At 36.4% G+C, this 14,831-nt stretch overlaps 1 protein-coding gene across 2 annotated transcripts; it reads right to left on the bottom strand.

Moving 5' to 3' along the window:
* Positions 1-2,685: 2,685 nt before the first annotated feature.
* Positions 2,686-14,376, bottom strand: LOC125652059 (uncharacterized). Of its 2 annotated transcripts, none has more exons than XM_048880986.2 (9): positions 13,998-14,376; positions 12,409-12,591; positions 11,653-11,868; positions 8,010-8,204; positions 7,635-7,867; positions 6,376-7,502; positions 5,882-6,162; positions 5,612-5,797; positions 2,686-4,267 (listed from the first exon to the last, which is right to left on the bottom strand). In XM_048880986.2, exons 1-9 carry the CDS (start codon positions 14,286-14,288, stop codon positions 4,139-4,141), a joined length of 2,841 nt encoding a protein of 946 aa, XP_048736943.2. In that variant the 5' UTR covers positions 14,289-14,376; the 3' UTR covers positions 2,686-4,138. The 2 variants fall into 2 exon arrangements, with proteins under 2 accessions (XP_048736943.2, XP_048736938.2); XM_048880981.2 differs by lacking the exon at positions 2,686-4,267 and adding an exon at positions 4,725-5,496.
* Between the last annotated feature and the right edge of the window lie 455 nt (positions 14,377-14,831).

Here is a 14,831-nt window from a genome sequence, read left to right as displayed (position 1 = left end):
TCGAATCTAACTCCCCATGACATGAGTAAGTCAACAGAAAGCAGTCAACGTTTTGAGATCGTTGATGAGTTCAACGAAGTCAGTGTCAGAAAATCTTGGGGATGTCAGTTTTTCTCTCTCTCAACATTTCTAGAATATACTGACTGTATGGTTTCTTGAATTGATGTGGAGTTCCCGGCTGTAATGGATAGCAAGTCGATATTATTGTAGATAAACGAGTTAGATAATATCTGCAAATTCGACGAGTGAACACCACGATAATCATAAGAAATGCTCAACGAGAAAATAAGACCGCGGAACCTCACCATGGCGAAACGTCATTTGGATACAACTATTCCTACGCAGGATACAATCGTGCTTTTAACGCAGAATATAATCACCCCGCTACGGCAATTTACTATGGACGGAGGAGGAGCAAAAAGTGGCTCATATTTGTCTTTATTTCATACATATGGTGTATATTGAACGTGAGATAAAGCATTAGGCCCTAGCTTTATCACACGCCCGTTTGATAAAGCACTTCCGGTCCGAACTACTTTTGACACTGTCCCCGCTTGGATGACATATTTCCTGTGTTGATGCATATCGATGCATGAAATAAAGCGTATAACTTGTTATTCTGTATTTATTTAGAATTTCTTTTATAGCAAAATCAAAATGATACTGCCCTCACTGACATAATGCAAGTTACCGGCTATAAACATGTAAACTCGATCAATAAGTTCTACCCGAAAATATTACGATAAGAAAACAAGGAGATGTCCACACTATTATCATCAACAAGGAATCAACCACCTACTGGACAGGCCTAATCGAAAGTACCTCGACATGCTGTGGTCTTTTTTCTTTGGAGCCATATTGAATGTAATAAATCTCAACAGCTTTACTTACTAACTAACAGTGCCTCAGGGTTTTCTCTCGCCCCCCAGATTCAAAGAAACCACGTGAATAAAATCCAAATATACAAACACTTCTACTTTTCATTGTAAACTGTTGAACATTCTAATAACGCTGCATTAAAATATTAAGCCTATTTTCAATGATCGTTTTTACACATGCTTATTTAAAAAAGACGGCGACATCAAACTTTTACCAGAAGGTCAGGCCTACGTCAAAAGATAAATACTCGCATCAGTAGTTGTTATTTTGTTGGAATGGCAAAACCATTATTAATCATAAAGTATATCCCTTCTAAAACAATTTTCATCCATGGTTTCTTTTATAAAAATGCCCTTTGTAATGTACATAAATCGATTATAAGCGCACTGTTTTTTTTCCCGCGTAAGGAAAATTAATAAGTACGACGCCGGAGCCACACTGCCCACAGTTTCAAAACAAATTCAATCAGCTGTTTCATCCATACTGGGGATCATCTCAAAATTAAGCGAAAAGAAGACGTATGGGATAAATAGAACATCTCTAATTGCGTATTTTGATATGTTGGTTTATCCAACTTGTTGATATGGTGTATTTATTCGCTCGGCAAGCCTCGTAAATAAATACATCATATCAACGAGTTGGATAAACCAAATATCAAAACACGCAATATAGATATCCTCTGTCTATACACATAATTCTCAAAAATATATAGTCTATCAGGTGACGCAATAAATTCTGGTTTGAATGATATATAACACACGGTCAGATCCCCTACCACTTGCTCAAACACATGAAATAAGAGTAAAACTAAGTGGATTGAAAATCGACTTAAAAATTGGAATTTCAATCCAATACTTTCAAGGGAGTCCGTGGTGAAAAACGTCCTCACCCGTGCGCGGCGATGAGCTAGTATCCACCCAGTGCACTATTACGTCAAATGTTTTGACTGTAACAGATGAACATCATAATATATGAACATCACGGATGCCACACACATATTTCAAATCTTGCCACATCATGTTCGCTTGTCTTAAACACTGTTTAATATAAAGTAATTCCACCTTCCTGTGATGTCATCAGATTTAGCAAAATCAATGATATTTTTTTTTTTATTTTAAGATTTATGCATGATACGAAGATAAATTTTGTTGGAGTCTTTTCTGATAGCTATCATAAAAAATCTTGTTAAAACTAAACTATTTCAAAAGTCGAAGTTATAGATGAATAATCAATGATATATTTCAAAAATTGAATCCGACCAAGGGCAATAACTCTGTTTTTATTTATTTCTTTATCAAGTCTATTATGCGATAAATTTCCTTCATTTTTTACAGACATTTTGTATATTTTTGTAAAGAAACAGTTTCGTGAAACTATTATGAATACTATTATATCGTCATAACCAGTTTTTGTGAAATGTTTATGATGCTGTTTAAGGAAAATTGAAATTTTCTTGACGGTGATATAATTATGATTCTGTTTATGTATGTCTAGCATCTTAAAAGTGTGATGACCTATATATTTTATTTGATAATTTATTAGTTTTAATTCTAATCAATACGTTTTTAAACTTGTATCAGATAAAACTGCGAGTGTGGAGTTGCCTTAAACTGGACGTAATAGATGGTTTTTAACGGAGCTTTGACTATATCTATACAAACTGAGATCTGATAAATTACACGAGGGCATGACCTGCGTTAGCGCTTCATGAATTTACAGGCCATGTCTTCATGTGTACTTTCAAAAATGAAATACACATTTTACAACCATTTCTGCCCAAAATATTGACAACCATACAACACAATGTTACCGATTCATATTTATTGCAACAACAAAAAAGTATATACATTCAATTTGTGTCAACTTAGATGATTAACAATAACAGAAAGTCAGATTGTAACTAATCATAAGGAAGTACCTCAACTTTTATATGTCAACATTATAAGCACAAAGTAAGCCTTTCAGTTCACATTAAAATATATGTCAATTTAACCTTGTATGTTAACATATCCTTGAATTTGTACTTTTCAGGAACTTAGTAACCTCGCAATACCACGTTGGTTTTAATGATAAAATAAAAACGTTGCGGTAGTAACTCCCAATGATATAATTTATTCCATCAAGGATAACAGTACCGACAGTGCAAGTCTTTACAGATTTTATAGGGCTTCAAATATGTCTCCTATGTAGTAATTTTTACTATTTTCTGTCATTTTTGATAGAGGGAAATCAATAACGTGCAAATTTTAAGGGGTTTTGGAAAAAATGTAAGTTCTCTCAATAAAAGTAATTCAATAAATCAAAAGATTTTGTAATTCATTGCTCTGAGAGTGGAAGAAATTGCTTATTTCATCGATTACACTTTTCTAAACAAGAGACCACGATTTACATGTACCTTAAATTTGAAAATTTTAGGGGAGGGGCGCGCGCCGGCTGCGCCCCCCTTAAATCCGCCACTGCAAAGTCGTATTCGTGTTCTGGTCTTTCATATTTCGTAAATTACAGTTTACAAGCTTTACGTCAATTAATAATTTCTAATAAGTACGTGTAGATCTATATATATATATCGCCTACAATACTACAACTGACGGACTACTCTTGTTGTGATACTCTACAAAGAGAATTACTGATACATGATAAGTAAGCACAAGTTGTGTTATTGTCCCACCATACTAAACATAACCTACTGATAAGCTGATAATGAAAAGGCGAAGATAATGAGCAATGACTTAATCTATAAAAAATTCTAAATTAAGAGTAGGGCAAGCACGCACCCTGGACAAAACAAAAGTGGGATCAGGTGTCAAGGAGGAGTAAGCATCCCCTGTTGACTGGTCATAACCGCCGTGAGCCTTCTACCTCGATGTCAGGGGTAGACGAAGGAATCTGTATAAAAATATATACACAAAACCCCAAACAAACCTGAAACCGAGAATGGACCATACAACAAGACTAACAGTAGTAGTTATTAACTTTGGGGGAAAATCGCACGTTGCAATCAGAACAAGTCCACCCCATCCGCGGAACCGTTTTTTTCTTCTCTTATATGAAATGTAACATTAATATTACTATTTTGCATGATTTCAAAAACTTTTGTTTCTTCATAGATGCATTAAATAATATTGTTTAAAAGCTGTGGATATAAAACACTGGAGACACAGATAATGGATGATATGTAAGATTTTTTTTATGAATGAAAACAAGAAATATATCAGCAAAAGTTCTAGGACATTATCTGATGAGGCTGCAGCAAAAAAGTTCAAAGTTCATCATAGAGCGAAGTTCTTTGTCGGGTGTAGGAAATTCTAGAACCTCGAGTCCGAGCAATGGTCATCTGCACTACTTCGTCTGTGAATCTGTTCTGAATTTCCTGGATGATTTCAGTGGACTGAAAGTAAACATAATAGCCGTTGTATATAAAGTCAGGTCTGTTGAATACATGTAGATACTTGAAAACTGCATTTTTAAAGCGTTAGTGCGAAAATAACAGAAAAAATATCTTTAACAGTTAAATAATGCCCATTATACACATCACCGCAATATCTATATACTGTAGGAACACAAACAAAATGTCATATACAAACAAAATAATATGTACAAACTCAACGACATATACTAGTGATTAATTCCACTCCATTAAAACATAAGCTTAAATGAAGAAGTGAAGATAACGAACACTGATAAGAGGTTCGCTACTTCAGTTAGATCTGAAATAAATGAGAGTTTAATATTAAAGCGTTAAAAGCGTCAACGATGTTTTATAGCCCCGAGCTTCCCGGTCAGCTAGCGCGGTTAGTATGAAGCCAGAATTCTCACGACGTAGAAGTAACCAGTGTTTCTCACCACAACTATACTCCACTAATCTTTTTAGCTTTGGTGTAGCCACATTTTCATGTATGAATCATCCCCTCCAGGAAGCTGAAATCCTCCACCTGAGGCGTCAGGGGGTCCTTGGGAATCGGGGAGGTTAGCTAAAGCGTTCGCAAACACGGGGTCCGGGCGATCTATTCCTACATCATGTATCACATTATCATATGAAGGTGGGACAGACGGAGGTGATTTACTAGCTTGAGGTAACCCTTTTTGTGTCGTGTTCGTATTCGCTGCTTGTTTTGTGACCTGTTTCTTCGCACCTTTCCCAAGTGCGCCATCATTGTTGTTACTTCTCTGTGGTTTTTGCTGTTCTTTTACAGCCCCCACCGTCTGTTTACTATTCCCAGGACTGAGAGGTTCTGTTTCTGAAATAGTAACGTAGTCCTCTCCCCCTGATGCTCCCAGCTCTTTTAACTCTACTTTTGAATCAGTTTTGTTCTTGAGATTCTTGAGAGATTTAGCGAACGGACCCGGGAGGTCAGGATCATGCACCTGCTCCTCGTTGATTTCCTGGAAGAAGGGCGCGTTGGTGGCGAAGCTGCTCTGATACCCGGGCGGCTCCTCGGGAAGTGGCTCTGGTTTAGCATAAGCCGCAGCCTCAAGGTCAGCTTCAGCTGCTTGGCGTATTTTATCTTTATTCTTGCTTTGAGCTTTAAAGCGGACAGCCGCTAACGTAACCATAGGGATGGCATGGATCTTCTCATCACGTCGTCTATGAGCGACCTCGTCGGCAATAAAATTAACCTTAGGAACATAATGTTAACAATGCAGGTATTGTTTGATTTTCATTGAATACTGATATCATAGAATAAATTTTGAAATGATATGATAAATCAATAAACAGTATATATGCACTGACCCACTCATAGAACGTAGCGGCTCCACAGCTCTGGTTGACGATGTGTTCGAGTTGCATGTCACCAAGAAGTTTTTTGGCTCCAAGCGCTATGTCGAGTTTACAATGGTTGATGTCAAATGTGTTAATCTTCCTCTTCAGAGACTGGCGGCCAGTTTTACCAATTATAGCTTGAACGTTTTTCCAGTCCTACAATATGATTTGTATTTTATCCAAATATATGTAAATTACATACCATGTTTTCAATGTAAAGTATATTCCCCTTTATCTTACCCTAGTTTCTTCTTCGTAATGACCCAACAACAAAAGAGTAGCCTTCATCACGGCGTGAATCTCTGGCGAAGGATAAGAGTAGCCACGGATTTCGGCTATTGTTCTCTGATCTAGTGCCAGAACCTTGTGCATCATTTTGGAAATATGTTTCAGTCGATCTATGGTCTCTTTCGCCTCTTCCAGTTTAGTATACATGTGACGACCCATTCTCTTGGTTTCCACCAGATCAACCGCTCGTTCGAGCATTTCCAACTGTTTGAAGTGAATGGCATCATCAAGCACTGCAAGTAAACAATAACACTGTATTTAATTTTTAGTCATTATTTCATTTTTACCTTCTTGTTGTAACGCTTGCTTTCAAAATGCCATCATGCATCAAATACAACTTAAAACCATCGTCTTTTGAATTTACTGTGTTTCGTTAATTCTGTGATCGCCATTTTGTGTTCAGATTATCATCGTATTGTCAGAATATATATATCATTGACGCTTACCGTCTCCTACCACCTTCACCTCCTTCTTTTCCTGCTTGTCAAGTTCCTTCAGTGGAGTGGATATTATCAAATAGTTACATAGATTTTTTTCAATTGATCCATATTCCGGGTCGTCTACTTGGGCAAACAGACAGAACGCACCCTCATCACCGGGAGGTATATTAATGTAAACCTGAAATTTTCCATCCTCTTTGGTAAAAGCGTTGGTTTCCATTGCTACGTCCTCAAGTCCAGAATTGACGTTGATCATTTTATAAGACAATGACAAATCTTCCGCCTCGGGAGTGTTGATGTCGTATCCGATCGTGCACATTCCCTCCTCTGCTGTCACCACTGCTCTATCTTGCTCAAAATTTGCAGATGTAAGTCCCAGTTTTTGTAAAAGTTGACTGCTTCCCCAACCAGCATCGGCAGCTTTGGGGAAGGCTGCGTATTTCTTGGGACCAGAGAGAACTGTTGCTTTATAGATAGCAATCCAGTCATACTCGTAATTTTCGTCCATGATTGTGGTGTCTTTGCCAACAATTTCAACTCGATAGGTACCACGCTTTGGGAATCGTATCTTTATGGACAAGGAATCTTCATTTGGTTTGTAGAGAAAATCATGCTGATATCGGTTCTCGTCATCGTAAAGGATCCGATAATCCTTTTCTTCTTTCATATATATCAAACACATAAATTTCAAATGTGGGGCTCTTTCTTCGTTCATTCCAAACAAAATTTCCTCTTCTCCATTTTGAACTTTGATTTCACAGTCCGGATGTGATAAGACGCGCATATCTAGCTCAAAGAATCTTTCCTTCAAAAATGCACGTCTTTCAAAGTTAAACATAGACATAGCAGGCTCTAGTAACTGCCATTTCATTTCTTCTGGGAAATGTGTATAGGCAAGTTGATCGGGATCAGGCATGAAAAAATTTTCATCGAAACGGTACGTGGTTACATCGTTGGTGTACGCACCCCCTACAGCACATGACCCCCAATACGTATTGACTAGGCGCCAGTTGTTGTCCACTAGGACTGCATTCCACTCTCCGTAATGGGCGTCCTTTGTTAAAGTTTGTCCAATCTCATATGTGCTGCCCTTTAGGTAACCATGGATTACAACACAGGGTAGGCCTGCCAAACTGAAAATAAACTAATATATTGTATATCTTCCAAAATAAAACTGCGGTCAGGCATTAGCATTCTATCCGTATGAAAATAGCCTAATGAAAAGAAGATGCATTAACATGTCGTGATACAGAAGATCGACTTACTTGCAGAGATGACTGAAGAGGTGTGCGTAGTTTCCTTTTCTTTTCTTGAGTTTTTCTAGGTAATGTAACACGTATCCATCTCGTGCTGGTTTTAGTGGAAGTTTGAGTTTACGGAGGTTCTGTGACGTAAGCCATACGTATAGTGCGCGAAGTTTGGAGGTGTCATCTTTGTAAGCATCTGTCAAATGACCCACCAATTCACATAGCAGCCCATTCAAGACTGATTTGGGAACCTAGAAAAATCATGATGTGGAATCTTTTAATTACGTCACATAGGTAATTTGTCAGTGTTTCGTATTCAACTTGAGAATTACTTATGTAGTGACTGGCGGCTTTTTAAGTGTTTCTCGGCTTACTGAAAAACATTCAGATTACCTTCACCGCCTTTTTGTCCACTCTCCTGTATTGCGAGGCTTCAAAGATTTCGGACTTCCGTGTGTAAGGTGGGTGGGGAGGCGGCATGTCCTGGAGGATGGATTCATCACGTGTGTACACACAGTGAGAATGAGAAAATATGCACTTCCGGTGGTATTTCAACGTGGCAAACTGCAACACAGGCACTTCTCTGTTCTGTACGAAAGAATAAGAGCAGTTATAATGCGAAAGATTTTTATTTGGGGACAAATTAAGCTTACTCAAAATAATTCATCTAAATGTCATTAGGAAATCGAGCATTCTTCGTTTGTTTCTGTTTTGACTAATAATATACTTGTAATGTATTACTCACGTAATATACATATGTACTTGTAGTGTGTGTGTGTGTGTATATATATATATATATATATATATATATATATATATAAAGAAAACTCATTACTGTGTGTGTGTGTGTGTGTGTGTGTGTGTGTAAGAGTTACATGTCTTGCGTCTTTTTGAATTATTTCAACTGAGAACCTAAAACTTAAATAAGCCATGTAAATAACGAAATTGAAATTACTATGTAAGAATACCGGTATAACCAACAACAATAAATGATAATAATAATGATACACCTGTCATGATAAAATCGAACAAACGTAGCTGGACTAGTTACTGAAACGAGTCTCAACATCACTAGCAATGATTACGTTTACAATACTCAGTATGCTGGTTAATTTGAAAATTTATATAATATATATCATGATAATTATTTGTATGTATGCTTATAAATCGTGTTACATACTTGTTCAAACAATACACATTAAAGTTAACAGAGTTAGTAATTAAATCTATTTTAAATGAATACATGTACCCGATATCTTTGATAACTACTAGGTGGTGGGGTATTGAGCCATTACTAATTTAAATGTCCTTTATTCGATGTGATGGGGACATAATTGTGATTGACAGGCCAGGGTTAACATTCCTCCTCTGAGGTACCATGTGCCAATTCTTACAGCTTTGAACACTGACCTACTTCGCTGCTCAGAGTACCGTATCATATGTAACAAAGAGAATCGTGTTAAATTGTTGATTGTATCTTTTAATGTCCGTAATATTTTGGAAATGATGATTTTTTTCCCTCTTCTATAAACATGCGTACATTCTGCGACACATATGTCCTATTGCTTTGTGTGTTGTTTTATATACAGTGTATTACACAGCGGCGGGAAGGAGGATTCACTTATCGGTGTTTCAATGCCGCCCTCTCAAACACTTTACTGAAACATGAAATTAGACATCACACTCTGATATCCCCCTTCTCTTCTGGTTCCCCTTCCTCCACCTCTCCCATTTCTCCTCATTGTGGCTTTTAATTGTGACGTCTTCTTACATTACCGATATAGTTCAAGGAAATGGTATCCTTTGTTGTCCACAAAATAACATGTACTTTATATATATTCCATACGTAAAGCAAAAACAAAACTTTTTATTAGATCTTCGGTTATTTCTTTTCATTAATTACCTCATGTAAGCTAATCTACAAAACGTTATGTATATATTTGTACACAATTAAAGGATCGAGCAAGAGGCCGAACCTGTACAAATCCAGGCTCTCCATACTAAGTTTAATGGATATAGGAACATGCGTTTAGTTTGTTTACCTTCAGTTCAAATGAGTGTACACCGTAAAACACAGGCTTCATTAAAGAAAAGAGATTTTAAGATTAATACAACAAATAAGAGAGAAACGCTGACCAGTGTCTGTCTCTAACATCAGGCCTGGAGGTTTTCAAACATTTACCATACTCATACTCAAACTCAGCCATTTTTGTTTTGAGTACAACTCTGAGCAAGCTCCAGGCATACTCGAAATACAATAATAATTTTATAATGTTTTATAACATTCACTTTTGATATGAGTAAGATTTAGAACATGGAGTTTGAGCTTAAGTATGAAAACGTGCTCAAAAATGTTTTATAACATCCAGGCCAGGTCGTTTATGTGCTTAAGGTAGCTTCACCCTCACGTGACTTTGCCTTATTATAGATTAAAAATAGAAAACTGTATTTATTTCCACTTAATGTGGTTAATTAAATCAATGACCAAAGAAAATGTATATGTTGCCACCCTTTTAAAGATGTCAGACATACATAAACAAAAGTATATATCAACATCAGAAAATCGCACATTTTCATTGAACAGAATAAAAGTACATAAAAACTGGTTAAAATTACAACATTTTAATGTTTTGAAACTCCTATACTTTTTAAATCTACATAATTCAATTGTGAACATCAGAGAAATCACTGTATATAATATATAATAGAGACAATAACCAACACATGAGTTATTGCCCTTGACAACATGTTTTGATATTTACATGAAATATACACGTTTTAAGTATCAAATAGTTTATTAAAAAAATATTGTACCTAGTGAATATAATTTCTGCAAAAGATATATTTTTATCATGCACAAAGTTTAATTAAAATTTTTGCTTAAAACGTAAGACGTCACAAGAGGATAGAATGACCTTAACGGTTACAACATCTGTATACATCTATTATACCACTCCTCCTACCCATCGTGCTAAAACCCAGTTTGCGACCGTTCAAGCAGTATATATATACGACCCCAAATCTTGAAATAAGTCTGGCATGATTTTTAAACGTTAAGGCAATACAAGCTGTAACTGACGGCAAATAAATTGAAAAATAAAAGAACAAATATTTAAAATATTTGTAATTGAACATATATAACATCAAAGAATCAGAGTGAATTTTAAGTAATAAACCCGTCAAATCAGCAGAAAATGTCAATTCATGAATCATTGTCAGTAATTCCTGCTTGTAAATATCCGATGTGCACTGACTTCGGAAGTCACCAGTTCGGAAAAAAGCGAAAGAAAGGCAATGAGCACGTGTCAGATTTGCAAACAATTTTAAAACATGCCAATTTTATAGAAAATTCACTTTCAAAATTTCATTTGAGTGGCACATTTGGGTAATTATTACCTTTTACATTAATATAGTACTTCTAGTCATTCATGAAACGATATGCTATTTTAAAACAAACTAGTTTTGCCCCATGATCCCCTGCTCTAAAAACAAACGAAAAGTGTCTCTGAAGGGCAGCAACACGATTATGTTCGGCAATCATCGTTCGCATGTCCGTGTATACGACGCAATGACGGTTTATACCAAAACCACAGGGGCTAAGCCCGTTTTGGGCCCGAACTCTGTGATACCATAAATATAGATTAATGGTATCACAGAGTTCGGGCCCAAAACGGGCTTAGCCCCTGAGGACCAAACGTTAATTGTAGGTGAGCTCTGAAAAAAATATTCCCTTGTTTATTTTGCTGAAATCTTGGGGATTATATTAGTTATACCGATAAGTGTTATTTGTTGCATAATTGGATTGTTGAAAAAATACCGTCAGTTACAGCTTGTATTGCTTTAAGCGGCAAAATCCTTACCGCTCGATTAAGAAAATTTATTCACTTTAGAATTGCACAGCGGAATCGGTCAATGTTTGAAAATATCAAAATCCTTGTTTAAAACTTAACCAGGTACAATGTTGTACCCTATACTCCCTTTTGAAAAAAAAAGTCACTGAAATTTGGAAGCCCCGTAAGAATTGCATTAAACTTACCAGTTCCGATGTTGCCAGCTTATTCCGCACTTCATCACGATAGCCCGGGGGCTTCTTCTTTTCGAGGACGGTGGCGGGGCGTGGGTCGTCTCCTAGGGGGCGCTTCTTCATCATAGGTTCTCCTATATCCGCTGGGGAGGGGCCTCGTTCTGACTCCTCAGGCGATCTATCTGTACCGACATTCGATCCCATCCTTTCAAAGAAATTCCCAATCACCTGCATAAAAACAACCACATCATCAGCTTACCAGCGTCGTCAGTTTTTCTGCGAAAGGCATCCCTAACCCGTCAATTCTACCTAGAAACTCGGTGCCATATAAAGCATGTCTTGTTCGTCATAAGCGGATTAAAAATGTTATTAATCTCGAACTGTTTGGTATTTTGTTTAGTCTACACTGAGTTAACATATTGACACAAGATTAATTGGAGTTTATATACGCTGTCCGTGTTACCCTATTCTCGATGAAGTATTCGGAACTGTGTGCCTTTGTTATATTTCATACAGGTCGATATTCTTTTAAAACTTCAATTAATCTCATCAAAATCGAAAAATTATACAATCGTTATTTGTTTCCACGCATCAACATGCACTTGGTGTTCAGTTCAGTCTAACTGAAAGGTCTTTTTAATCACACAAAGAACTTTGGCATAGATTTATAAGTGAAGGGGAACTACTATTATAAATCATGTAAGGCAAAATTCAATGTTAATCTCTCTCTCTCTCACTCTCTCTCTCTCTCTCTCTCTCTCTTCTTACGTTATATTTTTCTACCGGCTGTTGTTTCTTTAGCTGATCTGTGATTGATTTAAGTGACAGACCCCGCGCCCCAGATGTTTCTTCTGCCGTCTCGTTGTCCGGATCTTCTTCGTTCAGTTCGTAAACAACATCTCTTGTAGATGCGGGTACAGAGAGAATTGAGTTCGATCTTTTTGCATTCATCTAAAACAAAAGAACAAAAACTGATTTTCATATGCATCTTTTTTCTTTTTTAAAATCATTTTTGATATCACAGAAATATACACGCTATTTTTATCATTATTACCATGAAAAATGAATAACGGTAAAAAAAAAAAATCGTAAATAATATTGATAAGTGTTCAGAACTGTCAAGCGATCGAACAATTTAAGAGTAGACTAATTTTCTCATGTAAAAAATCAAAGGGGATAATTTGAACCACAGGGGCTAAGCCCGTTTTGGGCCCGAACTCTGTGAAACTATAAATATATTTATGGTATCACAGATTTCGGGCCCAAAACGGGCTTTGAATCACAGATTTCGAGCCCCAAAACGGGCTTAGCCCCTGTGATTTGAATGACTTATATAGCTGGTGAATGCTTTTTTGAAAATGTATCGCACATCAGCACAGAACGCACTGGCAGCAGTCCCAGTCAAGTTTAGGTCCCAGTGTTTCTCAGATTGAGAGTTACTCAAACATTTAATATTGGCTGTGGGTTAAAAAATTCAACGTTTAAAAACTAAATTCAAAATAGAGTACTTGTTCATTTCGACAAGTATTAGGCAAATTTAAAGGAATAAAAAGGACATCATTCGCAACTTATACCTTTATGTTGATTTGTTTATACTTTTTTGATATTTGTACACCAAAGGACTTCTGTAAAGTAAGCGTTATCATGCTATATACTAATTAACAATAATTATGATTTTATAATAGAAAACAAAAACACATAAATTTGAAAAATATGATAGTAGCTTATAGATTTATTTAAGGACAGTTTTTCATCCTACGGTATGCACGTTCCACTAGAATTTGATATGAATCTGCTGAAATTAATGATGGTACAAACACCAATTTAAGTAGTAATGCATACAGAGGTATGGAGGTGTTATGAGTCCACAAAATTGATATCTGGAAATCCTTTAAATTAAAAACTCTGGACTTTAAATTCGTTGAACAGTGCGTGATGATAGTACACATTGGTCCCGCTTCACTGGAGTGGTTACGATGCTGACATTGCCTCCGATCGGTGCCATTTTTCAAATATACCCAAGAAGAACATTTTTTTGGATATTTATTTCTATCTAAACTATGTTAAGTTAGTGTGATGATGAACATGTTACCAGACAAAAGGTAACAAATTGACTACAGTGTTTGCTATCAAAAATTTAGCGTTCAAATATTCACTTGAACTTATCAAACTTGTTTTAAACGCGAAACAGTGCGTGACTAAGACAAATTCTCAGAACCTTTTTCCATTCTTTTGATTATATATCGATGAACAATGTTTAATTTTCCCCGAATTCCACCTAAATAATTTTCTTTCAGTGAAACATTCTATAACGTCAATGTAACGATAGGTGATCATTAGATAGTTACATGACTTACATAATCCAGCACTTTCTCCAATTTTTCTTTCACTTTCTTGGTGTTGATTTTTTTCTCTGTCCCCTTTTTAGCCCCTGTCCCATTAGCCATCTTAGCCGAGACATCCGGGCCGTCAGAACCCTCGTTCCAGGCCCTCTCTGCAAAAGTCTGACCGGCGGATGGAGACGGCGTGCGTGGATTCTGGAAATTTCGCATCTCCAGCCCCTCTTCCACCGGCAGAACACTGATCTGTGTGTTCTGCCGGCTCGTGTGAGGGGTAATTTGGTTTTCTACACTCTGCGAATTCCCCATTTTACATCAAGTAATATCTTCCATCATACATAGAAATCATACTTTAGACTCTGTCGGTAGAACTTAAAATGGCACTGGCACTGGTAGCACTTAGATTTTTGGATTGCAATAGAACAGTCTTTTTGGCAAGGTTGAGAGATTCGATATAGGACTGTTTCACAGGATGCGACCCTTTTTTTTAATTGCCATTAAATCTCCATTGGCGGAGGGCATTGTGTTCGTTATCTGATATGGTTGCGCATGTCGTGCCTTTGATGACAATTACTGATTGGATTGTTTCAGAGTTTTTATAAAGTTTGTATTAATCAGGTGTCTTGATTCTTATAAAAAGGTGCTAATGTCGTTCCGTGCATATAATTTATAAGATGTTTCACTAATTGTTGTAATTGTCTTGAGAATCGTTTGATATATAAAAAAAATATCTATGTTTCATTTCGGAACTTATAGATAATTAGTAAGGTGATATTATGATACACAATAATCTTTACAGTAGAATTGACTGACAATAAAGTTAAACGTATATATATATAATATGATTAAGCC

The sequence above is a fragment of the Ostrea edulis genome, chromosome 1, assembly GCF_947568905.1.
Source record: "Ostrea edulis chromosome 1, xbOstEdul1.1, whole genome shotgun sequence".
Classification (NCBI taxonomy): domain Eukaryota; kingdom Metazoa; phylum Mollusca; class Bivalvia; order Ostreida; family Ostreidae; genus Ostrea; species Ostrea edulis.
The sequence above is the reverse complement of the archived record's forward strand: the minus strand, read 5'-3'. Positions and strand labels throughout refer to the sequence as shown.

Bases quoted from the DNA above. Each gene is read 5' to 3' on its own strand.
- LOC125652059 (XM_048880981.2), bottom strand. From the start codon at position 14,288: ATGGGGAATTCGCAGAGTGTAGAAAACCAAATTACCCCTCACACGAGC. The intron at 7,503-7,634 runs GTAAGTCGATCT...GTTTATTTTCAG, and splicing joins CTCTTCAGTCATCTCTGCAA to TTTGGCAGGCCTACCCTGTG. The intron at 6,163-6,375 runs GTAAGCGTCAAT...GTTTACTTGCAG, and splicing joins GGTGAAGGTGGTAGGAGACG to TGCTTGATGATGCCATTCAC.